This window comes from Buteo buteo, chromosome 20 (genome assembly GCF_964188355.1).
Source record: "Buteo buteo chromosome 20, bButBut1.hap1.1, whole genome shotgun sequence".
NCBI lineage: Eukaryota > Metazoa > Chordata > Aves > Accipitriformes > Accipitridae > Buteo > Buteo buteo.
The window spans coordinates 2,157,291-2,181,097 of record NC_134190.1 but is presented as its reverse complement, the minus strand read 5'-3'; the positions used below and the strand labels follow the sequence as shown (position 1 = coordinate 2,181,097).

Sequence of the window (23,807 nt, the reverse complement as noted above, 5' to 3'; positions counted from 1 at the left end):
GCCCAGGCGAGAGAAGCTGGCCCCGCCCGCGCCTGCGCCAGGGCCGCGGCGGCGCCCTTCGGAAGTGCCGGTGCATAAAAAAAATGATGGTAATAATAATAATAAAAGATAAAGCGTGTTCGGAGAAGGGCGTTGGAGGTGCGGGAGCAGGCGTTCGTTTCGGCGCTGGGCCTCCGCCGAGAGCGCCTACTGCCGCCTTTCCCGGCTGCCTCCTAGTCAGGCAGCGCCGCGGACAGCCCCGAGGAGGCGGAGGCGAGCCGGGTCCTTGCTGAGGCGCTGGCGCGGCGGCCGAGGCGCCGCCGGGCCGGCGGTCACCATGATGCCTGGGGAGACCCCGCCGCCGCCGGCCGGGACCGCGGCCGCCGCCGCCGGCCCCGCCTGCGCCAATTGCGGTGTTCTCCAGCAGGTAGCGAGGGGCCGCGGGACCGCCCGGGGCCGGGTTTTGGCTGTAGGGAGGCGAACGCGGGGCCGCGGTGGGCGGGCGGGAGGGAGGGAAGGGCAGGGCTGGGCGCCGCCGCCGGCGCTCCCGGTGCGGCGGGAGCTGGGGCGGGGGACGGCGGCGAACGGGCTGTGTAAAAGGAGCGGCAGCGGCGAGCTTTCGGAGGGCGGGAGGGTGGCCGGGGTCTGCGGGCGGCTCTCCGGGCGTGTGTCCGCCGGAGTTCGGTGCGGGGCGCTGGGAGGAGTGTCATCCCCCGGCTCCTTTCTTCCGAGCTCCCGAGCGAGCGTGTAGTCCGTAGCCTGCCGCTCTGGGCGATGTTTGTTTCCCCCCTAAAGAAGGGGAGGACCCTGCCAGGAGGGCTTGGAAGGAGTACGGAGAGCGGCCGGCTCAAGTGAGCTGGGTGCCGGGTTTTGGTAATACGCTGCCAAAGCTTAATTTGGTTTTGAGGGAAGAAGTTATGGGGGGTTTAGTATATAACCTACCGCGAAGGCAGTGTGAAGAGCTTTTGCAGTAAGGCCTCGTCTAAGCATGCATACTTTCCTGCAGAGCCTGCATTCTTTACATGTATTCACCTGAATGTGTTTTTGTCGAATTAGTAACTTGTTCGCTAAGAGAACTGAAAAAAAGAAGACAGATTATTGTATTGTGTAGAACATTAGCAATCTGTTCAGGCGTTATTTACGGTGTACAGTACTGGGTTTTGGGGTGAAACTTGTTTACCAACTTGAGACTCTTCCTTACAGAATATAAATGAATATGTAGCCGCATTAATTGCACTGAAGCAAAAAATGATTGATGGAGAGTAAGTACAAATGCGCAAGTGCTTTTTTTGTCTGTTTGGTTTTTTTTTTCTCTGAAGTTCTTAAAGCAATGCAGCAAATACATTTTGTGGAATGTAGGTGTTCGTTAATGCACAAAACAAAGTCCTCCTTGAAATGAAAGTAACTTCTTCATGAATAGGTCCTAAATCTAGACTGTAAGACTTGTTTAATTTATGCCCTAAAACATTGGTGTGTAGTTGTAGTAAAACAGGGCTATATTGTTTAGCTATAACAGCTTATATGTTATTACGAATACTAGCAGAGGCAGCTCTTTGAAAAGATTTATTTCATTTTTTTCTGTTTTGAAGAATATAGTATGAGAACTAAAAGTTGTGCACAGGTGTATACGAACCTTTTCAACGGAATTTAGTTTGAGCATTAGGGTGTGAAATGCTGTTGGCATTAAATATCAGAATATGAAAAGTGAGGCCGAACATAGGTCAGAACAATAAGGTTCTGAAATGCTTCTCATAGTTTGCTTTCTCATCTGTGATTGCTTCCACTTCTTCTCAATAACCATCAACATATGATTGTATGGAATAATGTATTGAGATACGTTATGTATACCTCCATTCTATGGCCTAATGGCCTTGCTATCTCTCCTAATTGTAATGGTTTATTTCTCCTGTACTATGTCCCAGATACGTGTCAGTGTGGCTTTGGTGAATCTAAATTCCAGTCCTGCATTCTAGTTTCCAAAAAGTATTTGAAAGCCCTTACTGTCTTAACTGGGACCCTTTTCCTCAAAGCTCCTTTACTCTAGGCCCATAGATTCCTTTTCCTATCTTCAAACTGTGTCCCTCTTCTCTCCGCCAGTGCATACATTTCTTGTGGGAATTACCTCTCCTTTAACTACTTGCAGCTCAGCCCCTTTCTTTCTTGCCTTGCTTGATTACTCTTAACTGTTACAAGAGAAAGTAATGGAGCCCCATCTGTATTGGAGTAACTGCTACAGTATTTCTTTTTCCTATCCCTTTTTCTTTCTATTCTTCAAAACCATAACATTTGAGGAAAGCAGAGAATAGCTTTCCTTGGTGCTATCCCATGGCCCACTGTACACCTTGGATCAGAGTGTTACCCTCTTACGGCTGCTAGGAGAATAGTATAAAGGTGAAAGCCTTTTTGGATCTTTTGAACAATTTTTTCTTACATTTATATGTTCTTTGCTAGGAAAACGTCTTTTTAAGTTTGGGAACTAGGATATGATTTCGTGACTATAAATATATTTTTTTATTATATGTATATTACATAACATATCAAATAATGTTTGGGTTTTTGTTTTTTTTAAAGCTGTAAATAGTTAATGGCTACAAATTAATGTAATTGCCAGTTGGTGCGGGTTTTTTTCCATTTTAAAGCAGCCTGATTTGAGGTTTGAATGGCTTAATGAAATAGAAGGGTTGTATTGACTACTACCAGAAAATGCAAACCATCGTACACTTTCTGTATTTAGCTATAAAGCAAGAGGAAAGGTATCCTAAGACATGACTGTCAAAATCAGGTGAGAAAATTAGTAATGTCTTTTTTCTTTCTCTTGCAGTCGTTTGCTGACAGAGTATCAACAGAAATGCACTGATATCCTTTACTTTTCTATTAATGTGCTTACAGAATTAGTATATCAGCATTTCTTATAAGAGGGCTTGAGTCTTTTTATTTAAGGTTTAAGTTAAGAGATGATGCCTCTAGTAAAGAAGAGACTGGATAGGCTTTGTGAAGAAAGTAGGGCTTTGGAACTAAAACTATTCACTTAAGATCTGGCTGTGTGTAATATATGGCTTAATATGGACTATTTGAAATCTGTTGCTGAGAATGACTTGACTTTTTTCATGTGACAGAAGAAGCTCTGCTTATTTGCTTCAAACATGTTGAAATGTTTCAATTAAACAGTTCTGCAAGCCCTATGTTTTTTGAGTGGAAGTCTTTATTGGATGTTTCTTTGCAAGTGGTGATTGTATTGAAATATACTTTAGGATGTTTGATAAACTGTTTTTAATTTCTACCTTAACAAGAGATTACAGCTTCAATTTGCTGAACGGTAAGTTTGATTTAAACTGTTTACTAAAGATGCTGTGTTCTCTGTGTCTTGGGTGGTTTTAGGAGTCTGATGATGGATGTAACAGCAACAGCCCTGGGTCTAGGCTGAGCTTTTAATATGGTCCTTTCTTTTACCATGCTTCCTAGGCCATAGTTAGCAAAGATACTCTTGCTGAGGAGAGAGATCAGTCCTTCTTCCACACTACCTGTGTGAAATTCTTTCCTGGCCCTGTGTTACACAGGAGTCTAAAGTGACCAAGTGGACATGCATAGCTCATCTTTTGGTGGTGGTTAAATGTAAGTGTATTTGGGGCAGCCCTATTTGTAGAAAGCATTTTGTCTTAGAGTTGTGGCTGTGTGCTCTTGCTTACTCTCTTTGATTATAGAGGAAGAGGCAGCATATAATCTTAACAGACTCCATCCTGCCTGCCAAAAAATCCTGCAGTTGGACTCTGTTCCTATTTCACAGCACTACCTATGTAAAGACACTTATACCTGATGCTTCAGTGTAGGCAGCTGGGCAGTACTCCTGTGTGGCATATGATATCAGCTTGCATCTAGCTTTAGGCTCAGCTTAATGTTTTTAAATAAGATCTTGAATATTCTTTGAATGTAAAACGTTGGATGGAAAAATGAGAATGCATAGACTCTTAAAAGCCTTTGGGTATCTCTTACAGCGTTTTTCCTTAGGGGAAAGCAAAGTACTCAGACACTTGCCTGAAGAATCAGAACATTAAGTTTGAAAGTACCCATGGTTTTGGCAACTTTTTTTTTTTTTTTTTAAATTACACTTCCTGTTTCAGAGAGATCTCTGCTCTTCGTTGCCAAGTGGAGCAGATGCTACAGAAAATCCTGCCTCTGGAAAAGTGCCAGGAAGAGTTGGGTTCCTTGAAGGCAGAGTTGGAAGAGAAAAAGGTGTGCTTGTAAGGTTTAAATAACTTGCACTTTCTCTGTTGAAGGAAATGTATGTATTTAATGCTCATCTTAATGAAGCAGGCTTTAATGAGCCTAATTGTTATTTCCAACTCATTGGGACAGGCAGCTCTGGTTTTAGGTGAAATTAATTGAATGGCAACAGGTTTCAGGTAGGCAAAAAGTACAGGCTTTTGTAGTTCCTATGATTTTTGATTTGGGTTTTATTTCCTTATTTAGGAAGGAAGGAGATACATTCACATTCCTTTGGTTTTCTGTTCTGATCTTATTAGATTACTGACCTATCTAGAACTTGTACTATTAAAAAGGTGCAAAGAGGGTCTATGCAGAATAGGATTTTGCTTCTGTTACCATTTTGAACATAAGCTTTTATGTTATTAGCTACCTGAGTTTATTCCTAATTTCTCTCCCATCCCTTAGCTGAGATTTAGTCTACAGAAGAAAAGTTTTGGCGGTTCAAATTGCCTAAATATATGTATTCCTAGACATTAACTATTATTTCTGCAAAAAATACCCCACCTTCTTTCTTGTAGTTTTTTTCATGCTGGTACAAGGTAGGATATTAACATTTGTCTTGTCGCTGTACCTAGTTTTTCTTCAATGTTAGAAGTGGTTTTTAAATCCTCTTCCCTCAGCAAGCATTAGTAACTGATGTCCTGATGGCACTTTTTCAGATAAAGCAGGATTGTATGTATGGTGTTTAATAGTTATGCCCTTGACTTCCCCTTTGAGTTACTATCCAGGTAGGTGTTGGAGGCACATACTCAAAAGATAGATAGCTAGATACATATTTATTTGTTTGCTGTAACTTTTGCCTTTAAAGAAGAACCACCTGACACTTCAACTTGCTTGTTTTCTCATTGGATATACTTTTTTGGCTATGCAGTGTTTTCATTAGAATAGGTAAAGTGTCTGCCATCTATTTTTTTTGCCCTCAGTAAGAACATACTTTAACTGTGCTTTCCTTCTCCACAGAGTTCTCTCAAGATTTATCGGGAGAGTCAACTGGAATATGTTAAAATTAAAGAAGAAATAGTAAACAGTGATGCTGTGTGAGTGATGCTTCTTTTTTTTCACACCCTTCCTTTCCCCCTCTTACCTTCTCCAGAACTTGTTCTTGTACCTTACCTAGTTACTCTTTCCATTTTGCTAAACTTTTTATGCCTATGGGTTCTTAAAACAGGGAGTTGATGGAAGAATGGTCTTAAATTTTGTAGCAAACACTCTGGAAGGTAGTATTAGTTTAATTATTATCCTGTCTTGAAGTGGCTTTTGGTGGTTGTTTAGCAAAGGTTTTTAAGAACAGGATGAGGTTGGAGAAGTAGCTGTGGTTTCTCCAGTTTTAAGTGGTTCTTGGCTTTTTGTTATTGCAGTCCATTGCAGTTGTGGTGGTAAGTCTCTGAGGCCAATATATAAATGATATTGCCAAAGTGATCCGCACTTAAAATCAGTCCTTAAAATAATTGTTTTTAAAGAAACAGCTCAGCAGGCCCTGAACTGTCCACCATATTTGGAAGAAATGCGCAGTAGGGATTTGGCATCAAAAATGCAGAAGCCATTTTTGCTGCCATAGTACAGAATATTGTGAAGCTGTGCCTTGGTAATTCCCAAAGTTTGTTCTTTCAGTAACCAGTCACTCAAAGGCTTCCTTGCCTGGAGCATATATGTGTGTTGTTATGTCTTACAGCTCTTGATGGACTCTCTAATGAATTTGTCTAATTGCTTTTTAACCCTGTTATATTCCTAGCCTCTAAATCACCTGTATTGGGGAACTCTGACTTCTCAGTGTTGTATGGAAAGGTACTAATGCTCTCAGAAGAGAACCAGCTAATATACAGCTCAGTGTTGTGACTTTGTAGTTGTGGTTATTTTTCTCCATGTGCATCACTTTTCATTTATCAACACCAATGATTGCTCTGTAGTCATTTGGAATTATAAGACCCTTCTGCTCTTTTTTGTAGTCATCTTTTATTTCTGATGTGTTCCAGCACACATCCCAGTGGGACTCCCACTGGTGACTCTTTACTTCCTTCCTTGTAAACTGGCTGTAATTTTTAACTTCGGTGTTCCTAAGCTATTTTGGTGTTTCCAATAGGTCGAGGTGATCGTTCCCCTCTACTCAGCACTGGTGAGGCCACTCCTGGAGTACTGTGTCCAGTTCTGGGCTCCCCAGTACAAGAGAGGCATGGACATACTGGAGAGAGTCCAGCGAAGGGCTATGGAGATGATCAACTGAAGCATCTCTCAAATGAGATAGTCTAGTATCTTTGGCTTGTGAAACATACAGTACTCACAGGCACAGCAGCAAGCTGCTATTATCCAAAAGATTGTACAAGCAGACTAGCATTGTTGTCACTTGCTGTTGTCACTTCTGCCAGACTGCACTTATTTCATATACCACTGTCAAAGTTAGGTTGCTGAGAACCTTGTCTGGTTGAGTTTTGAATATTTACAAGCATGGCAATTCCCCAATTCTGAGCTTGTAACAAGCGTGGTAACTTGAGTCTGTGTCCACTGTGAAGAAGGTTTTAGGTATGAAATTGCTTCTACAGACAAGCTTTGAAAGAAGTAGTCAAAATGTTAGGCTGTTCCAGAAGTAAGGTTGCTCATTTAAATTAAAAGATCACATTCTCTCTAAGGATGAAATAAATACGACACACACAGTTGTTGTTTGTGTTTATATTTCTCAACTTTTGAGTATTACAAATATAACCACATTATGGTTTTTGTAGCTTGGGTATATTATAACACTGATGTATTCTGCTTCTGAATGCAACTTCTGTTGGCGTAGCTTTCTGTCAGCCGCAGTTGTGCATGCATCTTAAAGATCAGATAGGAGCTTGGGTTGCGTAGCGTAAGAGGAGTTCTGTCCAAGTGCATCATCGACAAGCCTTGCTTTTTGTGAGTTACTGCCTATTTTTTTTCTTAATGTAACTGTGTGTGTTGATGATGATGTTAGCATACTACTGCACCTGTGAAAGTAACGGTTTCAGCTGCAAATATCATTGCAATGGTAAATGTTGGCATTTAGTGGCTGTCTGGTTATTCAGATTCTTAGTTGTTTGTATCCTAGCATTTCTAGCTCGAGTTGAAAGGGACCTGTGAGGATCATTGAGTCTGACTCCCTGCTCCTTGCAGGACTACCTAAAACTAAACCATATGACTAAGAGAGTTGTCCAGATGCTCCTTGAACTCTGACAGGCTTGGTGCTGTGACCGCTTCCTGGGGGGAGCCTGTTCCAGTGACAGACCACCCTCTCGGTGAAGAATCTTTTCCTCATGTCCAATCTGAACTTCCCCTGACGCAGCTTCATTCCATTTCCTCGTGTCCTATCGCTGGTCACCAGAGAGAGGAGATCAGCACCTCCCCCTCTGATGGCCCCCTTGAGGAAGCTGTAGACTGCGATGAGGTCACCCCTCAGCGATGAGGTCACCCCTAAGCCTTCTCTTCCTCAAGCTGAACAAGCCAAGTGACCTCAGCCTCTCCGTATAAGTCTTGCCCTTGAGACCTTTCACCATCTTGGTCACCCTACTGTGGACACACACTAATGGTTTGATGTCCTTCTTATATTGAGGTGCCCAAAACTGCACGCAGCACTCGAGGTGGGGCTGCACCACTGCAGAGTGGGACAATCACCTCCATTGACTGGCTAGCTATGCCGAGCTTGATGCACCCCAGGACATGGTTGGCCATTTTGGCTGCCAGGTAACACTGTTGACTCATATTCAACTTACCATCGACCCAGACTCCCAGACCTCTTTCTGCAGGGCTGCTTTCTGGCCTCTTGTCCCCCAATTTGTACGTATAACCAGGATTACCCTGTCCCAGGTGGAGAAACTGGCACTTGGTATTGTTAAATTTCATACAGTTGGTGATTGCCCAGCTCTCTACTCTGTCCAGATCGCTCTGTAAGGCCTCCTTACTCTTTAGGGAGTCTACAGCTCTTAATTTCTTATCATCAGCAAACTTATTAATGTACATTTGACTCCAGTGTCAAGATGATTTATAAAAACATGAAAGAGCACTGGCCCTAAAATTGAGCCCTGGGGAACCCCACTGGTGACTGGCCACCAGCCTGGTGTAACCCCATTTACTGTAACTTTTTGAGCCTGACCCCTCTGCCAGTTGCTTACCCAATGTATTATGGACTTGTCTAGCTGTGTGCTGGGAGACAGTATCAAAAGCTTTGCTAAAATAAAAAAAACCCTACCACATCTACTGGCTTCCCTTGGTCAACTAGATGGGTGACCTTGTCATAAAAGGAAATTAAGATGGTTAAGCAGGACTTCCCCCTTGTGAACCCATGCTGGCTATGACCGATGACTGTGTTGTCTCTTTTTAGAATAACTCCCAGAATAACCTTCTCCATAACTTTACCTGGCACTGATGTGAGACTGACAGGCCTGTAATGACCAGGGTCTTCCTTCTTGAAAATGGGGACAATCATTGCCAGCTTCCACTCGACTGGGACCAGATGCCCAAGCCTGTTGAAAAATAATGGAGAGAGGCCCTGTGATGATATTGGCCAGCTCTTTTAGTATCCTGGGGTGAATCCCATTGGGTCCCATACACTTACATGCATTCAGCTGGAGCAGCAAGTCTTGAACAAGTTCAGAGTTGGCTGCGAGTTTATCAACCCCCCAGTCATAGTCTTCCAACACATGGCACCGGGGGGGTCCCAAGGGCCATCATCAGTATTGAAGACAGGTGAAGAAGGCATTAAATGCCTCTGCTTTGTCTATGTCCCTGTTTGTGAGGTGACTGACCTCATCAAGTAATGGACCAGTGTTATCTCTGATCCTCCTTTTGCTGTTAACATATTTTAAAAAGCCTTTTTTGTTGTCCTTCAGAGTACTGGCCAGCTTGAACTCTAATTGAGCTTTGGCTGCACGAATCTTCTCGTTTCAATGGTGAACAGCATCTCTGTAGTTTTCCCATGTTGCCTGTCCTTGCTTCCAGTGTCCATACATTGTAGATGCAGCTCTTCTGTGCGTTGGTCAGAAGATAATCTACAGAGAGTTCATTACCTGCTATCTTCTAAAGGACAACTCTCCCCTGCCAGCCTTTTTTTTTTTTTTTTCTGCAAAAATGTTTTATGAGGATTTGTTTCTGAAATTCTCACCTTGACTGTCAAAGCTATCATCTGAGTATAGAGAGAGTTAAGCATGAACCTGTTCAGGCTGAGAAGGCCAAAGAGCATTGGTCTATGACTTTATAGTATAAAAGCTTTGATACTGACCATGCCAAAGATGGTCAATCATCCTGTTTCTGAGTGGGTTTTCAAATGTATTCCAGTTAATGTCTGAAGTGATGATTAAAGCTTACACATCCAGAAAGGCTTAGGCTGTAAATCATAATCTATTATACAAGTTTTAATATGAGGAATGGATGAACTGTGTTCTTCATGAAAGTGATCAGTGAGCATTGGGAGCTTGTGTTTGTCAGGACAGAGTCCTTTACTTATCACAGGAGTTTAAAAACTGTTTCTGGGATACTGGGGTTTAACAGAAGGAAGTAATCGAAGTGTTTGCTTTTTTTTTATTATTTTCCAGTTCTGTGTGTGTTTTACATATAAGATAGAGTTGGAAATGCTGAAATTAAAATTGTTCAGGATGCATAATTTCTTTTGGTTTGGTTTGGCTTTAGTAAACACCTGGATATTCTGAACCAAAAGTTGTGGGACATAAGTGATCCTGAAGGCTAATCCTGATTATCTCATTGCTTAGGTCTTATTGATTGTAAGCAAGGCTTAATTGTTTTTAAGGAGTAAAACTAACCTGTCTGCATTATATCATAGAAATGCGAAAACCAGAAGCCAGCTTTCTCAGGTTGTGTTTGTAACTCCAAGCTGTAGCTGAAGGTATATTTATATACCTGAATTAGTGGACTGACTCTCTTAAGAGCAGACTCTGTAACAGATACAGCTGTTTCTGTGAGAATGTCAGCAACATGCCACTGATTTAAGTTTTCAACTTCAGGGACACATTGGTCTCACAGGTCCTGGGTCTAGGAAGTGTTTTCTCTGAAATGGCTAGATTTTTTTTTTCCTGGCTTTTCATGCAACATAATTCTAACAAAAATGATGTATTAGTGCCTTTTTTTTAACAGGAGAAAGAAACTGGAAACAAAAGTGAAGAAACTTGAAGGTAACTTTCTACATTGTGTTGCTGTGCTGTTGTCCTACTCCATTTCTTGATTCCTTTTTTATCCAAAGAAGTAACTGCAACTTTCTAACTGAGGCCCCAAGGAGCAAGATAGGGCAGTACTATGCATGGGACTTAGTCTCTGAATCATCCCTCCTGCAGAATGTTTTCTGTTGAGTATCTTAGGCACATGGTGTTAATGAAGTTGGAAGGGAACTTCTGGTCATGAAAACCTCAAAGGATGGAGTCTGCCCAGCCTGTCCAGGCAACCTCATTCACTGCATGACTGTCTTCATGGTGAAAAAGCTTTTCCTTATAGCCAGTTGGAAACTGTCTTGTTTCAACTTATGCCTGATGTCTCTCATCCTCCCATCATGTACCACTGAACAGTCTCGTTCCATCTTCTTGATACCTCCTTGTAGGTACAGGAAAGCTGCTCTTGGATCCCTTCTAAGGTTTTTGTTGTTGGTGGTTTTTTTTCCTCTCCAGCTAATTAAGTCTAGCTGAATGAGTCTGTTTTCATAGGGCATGTGCTACAGTGTTTTTATAATCTTAGCAGGATTCTTCTAGTCATGGTTATGATCATATTTAAATATGTAGTGATCCTGACACATGTTTTCTGATTTTTAAATATTCTGGCAATTGGGTTTTAGATTGTTTGTTTTGTTTTTAAGTAAAGATAAAGCACTGGCCTCGTGGCACAGTGTTTTTCTTGTTTTGCTAGTAGAGGGTGGATATGCTTAAAGCATTCTGATACTTAACTCGCTGTACTGTTGGCAAGGCAAATACTTCCATTTGTGGCACACTTACAGCTGTGCTTACTACAGTTTAAAGTACAATGAACTGAATGACTTGTATCTTGGTGTTAGATACAAATCCTACTGTAAAGTACAGGTACAGGTTGTTTATTTTTATGAGCATTTTGGAGTTCCAGTATATGGCAGCAAGGTTTTTATAACCTCTTGCCCCTCAAAACTCAAATTCTGGCAGGGTTAGAACAAAATACTGTGAGATAGTTTGCAGTAAGTCCAATTTGAGTGACTAGTTTATCTGTTTTGTTCTTTTCTGTGTTCATTAAATATCCCAGACCCTGTATTTTAACCTGGTATCTTTTGTCAATCTGAAATTTTCCTGTGATTGTTTCTTGTCAACTACCACTTGAGCTGCCTTTTTAATGCTCTTTCTTTTGATATGCCCTCTTCTGTGACATCATCTGATCAGCAGGCAAGTTCCATCTGTCTTTTCTCTGCTGTCCATGTATAAGTCACTAAGCTCATCTCTCAGGAGCTCTCTCAAGTATCTCTCTTGCTTGAGAATTTCCCTAGGAGCCTCACGTTCAGCCCTCACTTCCCTGCCCTGTACTCTTTATTCCCATCCATCTGCACTCTTACCAGGTGTGTTAAACATTAAGAGATGTGGTACTCTTCTCTGATTTTTAGTCTTGAGTGCTATCTACATCTTTCTAACGCAGTTGGCTGTAGTGTTTCATCTTTGAACCAGAGCCCTCCTTTAAATAAGAGAATAAAACACATGAAAAAAACATTGCACCTCATTCTTAATTTTATTCCCTTTTTTCACTTGTATATTGTTCTACAGTACAGTATCATTACAATATGACCCACTGTTCATTCTTGCATGTAAGTGAGAAAACTAATAAATGTATTTCAGTAGTTCAGAACAGTGATTATGCAGTGGAAGATGACATACTTGTTTGCATGAGTTTTTGTCTAAATGAGCCAAAATATAACTTCGGTAGATTTGTATTTCACAGTATCATTATTATTTTTCTGGTAATTTGATTTGCAAACTGGTGACCAATATTACTTAAATTAGTTGTCCCTTATATATTGTAGTTTCTAACTTGCATTTTCATTCTCCTTGAAGAGGCTGCAACAAAGCATACACAGGACTTCAGACAACTGAAAACTGAAAAGAAAAGGCTTGAAAAGGAGCTAAAGAAGGCACAAGTAAGACTTTCCTGGTCTTTTGGATGAAGCTTCTTTTAGTATTTCTTGCGGGGGCGGGGGGAAGGAAGCTACTATTAATAGAGATACTGAAATAGTAAAATTACATTTGTTGGGGATACTGAGTAACTAAACATAGCAATTCACCTTAAGAGATAGAAATTTTCCAACTGAAGCATGACCTTTGAAATGCTGATTTAGATTTCATGGTAATTAAGAGTAGATGCTCTACAAACTATGTATGGCATGAAAAATTAGTATTATTTAATTTTAACAGGGAAAACTTGATGGTGTACTTAAAGAGAAGTGCAGACGAGGTAAGTGTTCACCTTTGCCTTCAGATTTATGTGTAGTATTGTTCTATTTGAACATTTCACTTCCCCCCCTCTCCTCTTTTTAATAGTTAAGCATGCGGAGACCCAGAGTTCAAGTGAAGATCTTACAACAGATATAGACAAAGGTAAAATTTTTTTGCAAGACCCTTCTCTGTGCAGAACCAACTATTATGAATTTATTGCTACTCTTCTGGAGTTGTGTTTTTGGAAACAGAGGAAAGTGACAGAAATGCTGTAAGAGCAGATGTGGTTGATACAGATATGTTACTTTGATGAAGGACTAGTGTAATAGATTACTATTTTTAGTTTTGCAATAAGGAAAATACTTGAGTCATTAAAATGAGTAGTCTACACCATGAGTGTGTGAAGTCAATTGAAGTGCAAATATTAAACAGAATGCAAACACTGAGAAAAATACAAACAGTCCCATTGTCTGTGAAGTTCATTGAAATCCTGAAGCATGCAAAGCAAAAGACACAAGATAGGAGTGTAATCTGCTACAATTTCTGTGTGAGGCTCTGTAAATCAAGTGGAAGTAGTTGTTTCTTATCCTATTGACTTTATCTGAATCTAACTGTGTAATGTAGCAAATTCCTTCTAAACTACTTCTAAAGTACTGAGGCCAAACTTTAAGCAAATTTATTTTTTGCAGTTTTGCAGTCTTTTAAAATACTGGTATTGCTTTTGAATTATTTAGAAATTCTGGAGGCAGTTTTCAGGCAAAAGAACAACTTCCCTGTTCTATTTCTTGCTTTGCAATATTTGTATATAAAGTTTGTTGCCAAAATTAAACTTTTCTGAAAAAGGTAGACCTTGTCAGTTTTTGTGTGTCTTGGTATATTTTTACTGCCTTTTGGATTGTACTAAATTGCTACCCAATTTAGTCCTTTAATTTTTAATTAATGGCAAAATGGGAAAATTAAGATCTGAACTCTAATTTGAACTTCAGATAGCAGCAAGGCTTTATTACTGATGAGAAATTGTTACTGTTGTTAATAGCTGTCATGGAAAATTTGGCAGGTTTTCTGCTTATGTGCTGAGGGTTTTTTTAATATGTCTCTTCATAAAATAGTAGCAGTTCACAGTGGTCTTTGAATTATGGAATTGGCATAAAACCAATAGTCTCAGTTCCTGATTGTTGGATCTGATGATAGTTTTGGCACAAGTAGGTGAGGTGCTTGTGTATTTAGTTGAGTTTTTGGTCTGTTTCTCCCTCTCTACCTGCCCTTCTTGTTCCGGAACTAGGTAATTTGGCATCACCAAGCAATGGTGATGTTAGGAGTCCAGACAATGTTTACTAAAGTTGTGGCCTGGTAATTAATTCAGCTATATTTAATGTGCTGTTACTCCGTGATAAGACTAAGATGAGTTACTACTGAGTGCGCATAAAGAATGTGATATAAATACTTTTCTCCTAAAAGATTTCCTCCCCCATTTATGTTCATGTCACCTGAGTTGTTTTAGAAAGCTGTTTAATTTCACTAATGCTACATTCAAATCTGCTTTTACGTTTTACTCTGGGTGCTGCTACAACTTTTTGCAACCCTCACTGTAGAAAGGAAAAGCTAAAGCATTCTGCAATGGTTCCTTCAGTCTGCTGTGTGGCTATGGCCAATACAGGATCCATTCTCTCAGTGGCATCTAGCATTTCTCTTTCTCTGAAGCTAAAATGTCCCAATGTCCCTTGTCTTAATTTTTGTTGTGTGTATTTTGTTGTAGGCATGTATGTGTTCTAGGTAAAAATAAAGAAACATAAATTCGTAGCTCTCTGAGCAATCGAAGTTTTCCTCAATTTATAAAAATATTTATTTTAACAGAAAAAATAAAGCTCTTGTTAGAAGAACTCTGGATGTGCATTGACAGTGCAACAGGAAAAAGAGAGAATCAGGAAAATGATCCTGTCTTGGGTGAGATGGCATGCAAAGTCTTGAATATTCTTGAGTTGGTCTCTTTTTCTGACCAAAATTAAATATTGGTACATTTTTTCAGCTTCTATTCAGGATAAGGCATGGCCTGAAAAAAGAAGACTGAGTGTTACAGAAGGTAGGTTCCAGTAAATGTGAATTTATTAATGTACAAGTGCCTTAATTTAGTCTTACTGGGATATCATCAGGTTGGGTACTGTTTGCATGACACTTTTTTTTGACAGACTTAAATACTTTCCTTAATGATTGCCTGGGCAAGTACATGTGTGATTAGAATATTTGAAAATAATTGCAAATATTAATTTGAACAGCCAAATAAACTGGAAAGGTCTCCTGAAGGAAAGCTGTTGTAATCTGCTGTTGCAATTGAGAAATCAAATTCTTTTACTATCAGCTGCTTCGACTATTTCTAAGTAGTCAAAACTCACCTCTCATGTTTATACCTTAATTATTATATCATTATAAACTGCAGTATATAATGTGAATTATGGGATGCAAGCACTCTTTTTAGTCTGAAACAAACACATGGTAACATAGTTGGATTGTAAAATTTAAGAAGCTGTTACCACCATTTTCTTCATTCATTCCTGCCTGAATAATAGATAACAGTGCATTAATTTTCGTATTAAAAGACAGTCATACAAAGAAACAAAACATATAATTTGGTGATAGCTTTAATTTTGTAACATGGTATTCAGTATAATAACAAAAAATAATCTGAGTAGTTATCCCCATGCAGGTTCACAGCAAACTTGACCTGCTTTAACTTCACATAACAGATGTCACTTTCCTTCTGCCCTCAAGAGTAATAGGTGCCTTGAAACTGCATTAGTTGTCTCTCCAGAATGTGCTTATTAATCTCTCATTTTTCTTTTATTTTCTCTACTACTTCAGTTTTCTGTAACTCAGGCTGTAGAGATACTGTCTGGGATAAGTACCCTACCTTATTAAGAGCTTTGAAGGTGAACTGTTATCCTGTCTCCCCACCCTGTTAAGTCTGAAAATTTGCTACCAGTGTAGATCCCAATGAATCTAGTTTCAGATTGTGTTCCAGTGGAATCCACTTCTGAGGTGCCAAAATATAAGGACCAGCTCATAAGCCAGTTTATCAACCCCACTCCCACCAGTTTAATCCAGCAGATCTGTGGCTTCAGCTCCAAAACTGAGCTAGACAGTTGTCCCCTGAGATTCTGAATTTGATTTCTTGATCAAGGGTCAATGAAATGACAGGAACAAGCACAAGAAACTGAAGAGTTTGAAATGTGGGTGATTTCAGGGCTATCAGGTTCTAGTGTCATCCCCTTCCCATCCACCACAAGGGGAACTTTAGGTTCCAGGCATCCTGTCCCATCTTTTACTATTCACATCTTCTCAAGGAAACTACAATATTTTCACAAAAAGAAGCAATTGTCCATAACAGTGTCTTCTAGTCAGTCCCTTTTTTGCTTTTGTTGGAGTGGCTAAATATCGTAGAAATTTATCTTACTTTCTATTGCTTTGGGTTTGGTTTGTTTTTTTCCCCACTTTCAGTCTAGGACAGCCATCTTGTTGTTCTGCCTCTCATGAAAGTGGCCATTACCTTGGATTCATAATAGCAAAATGCTTATGTTTACAGATGCAATCTTCTAGCAAAAAAAAAGGGTCTTAATAAGTTTGCCCTAATTTCTTGTCCCATATTACAATGGTTTCATCTTAGAGATCAAATCATCTTGATGGTAGTATTACTGAAGCATCTTTTCCAGAGAATGTCAGTTCATCTGTCAGCCTGGATCTTAAAACTTGTAAGATGCTACTTTGACCAAAGGAGATATCGGAGCTTACTTACCTCGGGGGAAAATGAGGTGATAGAGAGAGATGGATCTTGGAAATAGGGTTTTTGATCAGTTTTCCTACTAACTCCTTTAGCTGATCCAACACATCAGAATGTGCTTAAAGGTTATTGGGAGACAGATCGCTGGGAGGTCATTTTCACCTATCAAATTAAATTAGTATTTCAAATCTGATGCTACCATTGATGCTGCTTCAGGAGTATCTCTGCAAGTTATAGTAGTGGATAAGCACTGACAGCAATAATGAAGCACACTATTCTTTTTTTATTTTTCCAACAGAATGCAAGTTGTGCCAATTAAATCAATACACGCTCTGTTCAAAACCATTTTGTGCGTGTGCTGTTCTTTATACTGTGCGATGGTACTTGGATGTACACAGAAAGGCTTGATCTCTTGCTTGAATACTGCTGATATTGCATCCAGTAGTGTTTGTGAGCACTATAAACAAGGTCACACGTACAAATGTCGTATAAGAATTGCAAATGCTACAGAGTAGGTTCTAGTTCCATGTGGCGCACTGGGGTTTTGGGATTGTTGATTTCTACTGTTTTATTGGAGGTAATCTTTTCTTTTTATAAAATCATAGAATTTAAATTTCAGAAAACTGGGCCACCTTTTCACTGTTAAAAGTATCTAGCACAATTACAATTGATACTTAAATTCTTTGTCTCTACTGTTTAGACTTTCCTGGGGCAATGTGTTTTGTCTGCATGCATTAAGAAATGGCTTACTGTTAATAATAGAAAGTGTGATTTGAGAAGGAACAAACCAAAAGTACAATGCAAAGAATCACACAGAGCATTTGGACATGCTTTCTTGCTACTAAAATAACTGTATAAAACTGGTATAGTTGATATTATCTTGAAAGGGTTGTCAGCTGTTCAGTATCTTTCATTGTCTTAGTGGTTCAAACTCCTTTGTGCATAGGTATGTTGCAGGGAAAACCTCACTTTTAAGAAAGTTGGGTTTTTTTAAGGGTTCAGCTTTAAGCCACACCATTAAAGACAAAATCTTCTATGATTAGACTCAATATTGGAATTTAAAGAACAAACACTTTAAAAGCGTATGCGTATTAAATCATAAAACTAGGAATATAGCTAAGAACTCTGGTACTGTGTTTATGGCAGGGTATAATTGTGACTGATCTGCAAGTACAGCTGCTGGCTCAAAGCTGCAGGTTGCTTTAAGCTGAGAATTACAGCCTGAGTGGGGAATGTCAGTGCTTGCTTGTCCTGCTTTTCCTGAACATCAGTTACTGGGCTAAAACTGAAATAAATCATTGAGCTGAATGGACTTTAAGTCCTACCCAGTATGGCCCTTCCTGATAAGAAAAATTGGTAAGAATAGTCTTAATGATCCAAGTCAGAAAGTGGTTTGGGGGGAGCTGTTTGCACAGACATAGACCTTTTTCATGAAAAAAGAATTTTTTGTGAATGATAACATTTGATCTCTGTAAGGAAAATATTTCTGAAAGTGACATTAAGTGCTTCTTATTACTAGTCTATGGGAACATCACTTGAAAAGATGGTAATGCATTCTTATTACTAATGATGTATTATCTCTATAAAGAAAAATGGGAGGGGAAAAAATTCTTAACAATATTTTTATGTCTTAGAAACTGTACAAATCCACCAAAAGATCAGGAAGTGTGATGGCCAAACGCTACCTTGGTATTCTTCGCTGGAAAGTGCTGGAAAGCAAAATTCTCTAACAGCCATGCAACTTCAAGCGAGTACTGAGCCTTTTGGAGGTGACTGTGTTGAGAACAGGCCTACTGAAGAATGTCTGCACAGTGGTGAAGATAAAACTGTAGGTGTGATAATACAGACAGATGGGGCACACAGCAGTTCAGACTTCTCTGATCAGGAGCAAAAGGGCCCAGGTGGAAATGTGATGGATATATTGAATTGGGTCAGGCCTCTCCCTGCTCTGCTTTCTCCAGTACAGCTTTCACCACCAACTACACAGGTGAGTTTCAGGATGTGTCTGATTTGGCACTAACTTGGTCATATAATTACTGCAAAAATAATGATTTGATATTCCTGGGCTTTTGTTTTGGTTTTTTTTTTTGAGTATCAGTATTAGTTACTCATGCCCTGAAAGGGTCTCTGTGTGAGTGTTTAGATCCATATAGATACTTTTTTACCTTCTAGCATACTGCCTGTGAAAGGAAGCGAAACATAATTTTCAGATGTATATTTAAAACAAAGTCACCTGTGTCTCAACTGCTGTCATAATTTCTTTTCCCAGCGTTGCAGGCTTACAGTCCCAACTCCTGTTGGCTATAAGCACAGCTTTCATAGTAAAATTCCATAGCTTGAAAGTCAAGGGGAGCCTGCTAGATGTTGTTTCCCAGTAATCTTAGAATGATAGTAGGTAGGTAAAGAAGTCTCTGACTTTTCACAGAGGTACTTTCCATTTGCTATGAAGAACAATGAGGGAGAAAGATGTAATTCTGTTGATCAGCCTTAATCTCTGAAAACCACTGCATGTCAGGGCCACCAGTGTGTTTGTTTAGAGAAGTAGACCTTAAAACTGATACTGGGCTTTGGAATATTAATTTTGTATTTTTCATTAAAGGATATGTTGTTTGGAGAAGTCACAGGTTCCAGCGATGAAGAAGTTGATTGCAATGCTTCTGCAGTGGAGGATATTTTACAAGAAGACCAAATTCAGCCTCAGAGTTGTAATGTATTCAGCCACAATGAGGAGTTTAACAGACAGAGCAAATCATGCCAGCAAGGTCTTGATGCAGAAATCTCATGTAACCTGAGTTGGAATGAAAATAATGTTCATATTGGTCCAAAGATGTCAAGCACGGAGGAGAGAGATGCTGAAGCAAAGCAAGCTGAAGCTGCTGCTTTAATTACAAACATGGAAACTAACAAAGATTGTTTGGAGGAGAATTCTGAGAACATGGAAACTGAGAAGAGAGAACTAACTGAAGCAACAGCAGATGAATTGGAAGCCATTGAAGGAAAGAAAGGAGATAGTGAGGACATCCACAGTGAAGAGGGAGGTTCTTCGGCTGATTTTATGTTACACAGTTTCAAGCCTCAAAATCAGTTGGAAAGATGTAGTGAGGTAGCGCGAACAGAGGAGAATGTAATCTTAATCAGAGCTGTTGATTATGAGGGTACACATGAAGAGCATGGTGAATTCATGAAAGCAGAAAGCAGTGGGTTATCAGGAGAGAGAAAAACTCCCAGGGCAGTATCTGTTCCCCAAAATGTTACTCATTTGCCACCTGAGCAATGCATTGTGCTTCAAAGTGAAGGTTCTGAGGTGAAATCTGATGTGTTGATACAGAATGAAGTGGGTGAAAATGAATCAAAAAATGTAATTGAAGTAACTAATATGGCAAGTGATGTAGGGGAAAACATAAAAGAAGTGATAATTGGGGAGAAAATAACAGCTGCAATACAGATTAAAGGACTCTGTGCAGAGGCAAATAATGAGAGCAAGCTCTCTGAAAATGTATTGTCTGATTTCAGTAGTTTAAAATCCTTCTGTGAAGTGGAGTGTTCTAAAGACCTAGTGATACAGCGTCATGGGGAGGGAATAATTATGGAGACTGAGGCAGACACTGGAGATATTGAGATATCTGCACTCTCCGAGTGCTCTGAAATAAAACATGACAGTGAAGAGATACTGGAGAAACAATGTGTGCAAACGATAAGAGATGAAGCGGACAGAAAATGCGAACCAGAGACTGTTAAAGTCTCTAGACATTACTTACCTGTACCTGCTACTGAAGGAATCAGAAATTTATTGTCTATGGATAACACAGACAAAAATGTATGTATGGAGAGGCCTGCTTTGTCAGCCTTTCCAAAAGATGATGTACAGCTCAAAACTGAAGACATGAATATAACCAGACCTGAGACTATTGAACTAGCCATGAAATTTAACAGAGAAAGTGTTCTAGAAATAGCTGAATCATCAGAGATACTCCATAGTGCAGAAAATGGAAAATTAGTAGATATAAAGGAGAGGGGGTACTTAAAAGGCAAACCACACCAGGAGGAAAATGGTAATAATTCATCGCAAGGGAAGTCAGACTTGGAAAGTATACTTGCGCTACCAAAGACAGCATGCATTACTGATGTAGAAAGCAGTGTAGCTAAGTGTGAATCCTCTGTGTTAGATTTTACAGAAATAGAAGGTGAAATAAAACAACCTGAAAACCTGTGTAGTGCATTAGAATGCGGATTGTCCAAAACTCAAAACTTCAGAGTGTTTGAATCTCAAGAGACTGAATTCAAAGTTAATCCAGAAGATTTTGAAGAGGAAAGCAATGAGCTCTTAGAAAGAGTGGATACCATTGAATCTGTCTTAGTAGAAAGTGATCTTACTTCTGAGGCACAATTTGCAAAACCTCTGAATCAGTTCTTGGTAACTGAAAATGTTAAATGTGATGAAATAAAAGGGGAATTAAATAAACAAAGCAAGGAATTGGTGACTGAGACTTGTTCCACTTCGTTTAACTGGGAAGAGAATGTTGTGAAGAAAAATAATATTTCAGAGATCATCTGCCATTCAGAAATGGATTTTAATAGTGGCTTGGCTTTTTCTGCTCAAGGGGACTTGGAGATGGGCTGTATAAATACTGAAGAAACAGATTCTCCTGTGCAAGTGGGAATTGGCTTGGAATCCACCATGCCTCCTGATCTAAATTTCCATCTTCAGAAAGTTGTCAGTTTTGCTGAAACTGATTTCACAGAAAAGGCTGCCTTTTCCCATACATGGGAGAACAAAGAAGATAAAAACTGTGTTACAGGTAGTGCATTTAACTGTTCTTCAGAAAGCTTGGAAGAGGGTGTTGAGATCCTATCTGCTGAAAAAGACAACATGTGCAAAGAACCAGACTGCCCTGAGAGGGAATATGTACACAAGAATGAAGTGAAAATTCCACCTGAGAAGGAGCAGCCAGTAGATAAAGAACCTCAGGCACCTGTTAAATCACAGATCCTGGATCCGAACTCTTATAATAAGAATACTTTTCTTCAAAAGTCTGAATGTCAAGAATCAGGATGCAGGACTTCTATGTGGAAAGTTGGAACAGAACCTTCTACAACTGGTTCACTAACAGCTGGGGGAGAAAGCAAAGAATTGAATAGTTCTGAGCCATCTGGGAAAAATGCCATAAAAAGGTCTAAAAATGATTTTGATATGCCAGAGCAGAGCAATGAATCTGAAGAGAAAGACTGTTCTATACAAGAAGTTCCCATGTTCAGAAAGGAACTGAGAGCTTCCAGGAGAATTGCAGTGGGTGCTCTGGAAACTGGTGCGATTGTTGATGCTGATTACCAAGGATGTGAACTTCAATCAGCAATGCACCCAGGGAATACTTTGACAGTTAGTCATACAAAAGCAGACACTGTGGTGGATATGTATACACGCTGTGAAACAAACAGCTCTCCAGATACTGCAAATGAGTTGTCAAACGTGGTTGGGGAGGGTTATCCTAAAGACTTAGCCTCTTGGAAAAGAAAGTATGTATTAGTAACCTCTGAAAATACCGAGGGTGCCAATGAATGCATGGTAGATTCTAACAGAGCTGGATGCATCAATGACAGTGAGGAGAGTCTGTTAAAAACTGGGACATCAAAAGAAAGGCCTGTGATGCCAAATGCTTCAAAAAATAGATTACCACTATGCCAGACGTTAACCAGATCCCCAGAAACTTGCAGACTGGCTGTAAAAGACAGTAAATTAAATTCAAGAATGTTAGCACTTGGCAATTTCTTAGAAGAAAATGATTCTGAAAAACTTCAGTCAAATGTGGGGCAAGGTCTACTACACGGTGTTGATATGGGGGTCTCAGTGTTTGAAGAATATAATCATCATCAAACTCACACTGCTTCCAACATAGGAGAAAACAACACTGATGTTATCCTAGATGGTAACAGTAGAAAGAAAAATTGTGTCAATTGTCTTCCACATCCAGCCCTATCTGATGTAGAGTGCAATTGTCAGACAGTTAGGCAGCCTCCTGAGCCACAAAAAACAGCATTTGAGAAGCTCTGTATGTTGGAGTCAGAGTCTTGTGTGGATGTCGCTCTCAAAAAGAGCAATAAATTGAAGTGCAAAGAGCAAGAACCATCTGAAATCTTGACTGTTTCAACCAAGACAACTGCACAAGTAATGCATGCCAAGCTATCAAAGAGGCTGTTTCAAGGTAAAAGAAAAACAAAGACTCTCAAAGTTAGACAAACTCAGCCAGTTCTTGCAAACGCTGATACTTCTATGCCAACAAAATGCTCATCTGAGACTATAAATAAAATTAGGCAAGAGATGGGTCCTCCTCTGCCCCCCTTGCTACTGCCTTTGATTGCTACTCCTCCAAAAGCTGCATGTACCATGTCCCCCGTAATGTCTTCTACTGGTCGATCCTCTTTGCTTTCCCCTCTTGATGACCTCATATCCCCGCTACGTGAAACCCCTGTTCCTCCTCTCATGTCTCCATTAAGAGATACTCCAACAGTAAAATCTGCTCTTTTATTTTCTCCTCCCTCACCCTCAGAAATGGCAGTAGGCAGAAGGATTTGCTCCTCACCTCTGAAATTTTGTACTTCCATTCCAAAGCACGCGCTTCCCGTCCCAGGAAGATTTCCTCTTTTTGCGACCGACAGTGCTGCTCCAGGTGCTCCTCAGGAGAACTCTGTGAAAATATTGGACACTATGTATCCAGAGCTGTCTGCAAGGGCAAGGACACTAAACATTCTGAAAGGCAATATTCAGCTTAATCGATGTGCTTTTTCAGACAGCCAAAGTTTGCCGGGTCCTGTGGCTCAAATAGGTGGCTTCAAGGCAATTGCATCTACGTCAACTGCTTTTGTTAAAACTGGGAGCAATTTGAAATCTGATAGTAGCAAAGATCAAGATAAAGATGTGCAAAATCAGCAATTGTTTTCAAGCTTATCAAATCATCTTGAAAAACGGACACCGTTGCCAATATCTATGCCAAGAAGTGCAAAGAGACTCAGGTTGGACAGTGAACCACCAAAGCTGGAGCCCAATGATACTGCTGCTATCGGAAATCCTAAAAATACAATCTCTGATACGCAGGAGGCTTTCCATGACAAAAGCTGTGAAATCAGTGATTCATCACACAGTTCCAGTTTAGAAGCATCACTACCAGTAAAGAAGGTTATTGATCCTGACTGCCAGAAAGTTTCTTTGGCATTGAAGAAAATTGCTGAATCCTGTTTTGACTTGTTACCAGTTATTAAAGGTCATGTGTATGTTGGCAATATCTCAAAGATTCCAATATTGAGAGATGAAGAGAAAGAAGTTGTCTATGAATTTGGTATAAAAAACAAGGTAAGTAGCCTAATTTTTAATTTTGTGTTTTAATAATGACTTCTGTGCAGATGAAAAG

At 39.9% G+C, this 23,807-nt stretch overlaps 1 protein-coding gene across 11 annotated transcripts in view; it reads left to right on the top strand.

Annotated features, from left to right (window-relative positions):
- The first annotated feature begins 288 nt into the window (after positions 1-288).
- Positions 289-23,807, top strand: part of ICE1 (interactor of little elongation complex ELL subunit 1) — a 35,341-nt gene continuing 11,822 nt past the window's right edge. For 10 of the 11 annotated variants that reach the window (XR_012653777.1, XR_012653778.1, XR_012653776.1 and 7 more), the window contains exons 1-14: positions 289-406; positions 1,183-1,241; positions 2,801-2,836; positions 3,278-3,295; positions 4,098-4,209; positions 5,203-5,279; positions 10,336-10,373; positions 12,255-12,337; positions 12,612-12,651; positions 12,738-12,794; positions 14,487-14,576; positions 14,659-14,712; positions 18,039-18,391; positions 19,004-23,749. Coding sequence is in view for 8 of the 11 variants with exons in the window: in XM_075052363.1 (XP_074908464.1) it covers positions 317-406; positions 1,183-1,241; positions 2,801-2,836; positions 3,278-3,295; positions 4,098-4,209; positions 5,203-5,279; positions 10,336-10,373; positions 12,255-12,337; positions 12,612-12,651; positions 12,738-12,794; positions 14,487-14,576; positions 14,659-14,712; positions 18,039-18,391; positions 19,004-23,749 (5,853 nt within the window). In the remaining 3 variants the exon portion in view is untranslated. Of the gene's footprint in view, positions 407-1,182; positions 1,242-2,800; positions 2,837-2,898; positions 3,296-3,441; positions 3,592-4,097; positions 4,210-5,202; positions 5,280-10,335; positions 10,374-12,254; positions 12,338-12,611; positions 12,652-12,737; positions 12,795-14,486; positions 14,577-14,658; positions 14,713-18,038; positions 18,392-19,003; positions 23,750-23,807 lie in introns of those variants that run through there. The other variant, XM_075052362.1, reaches the window with a different exon arrangement.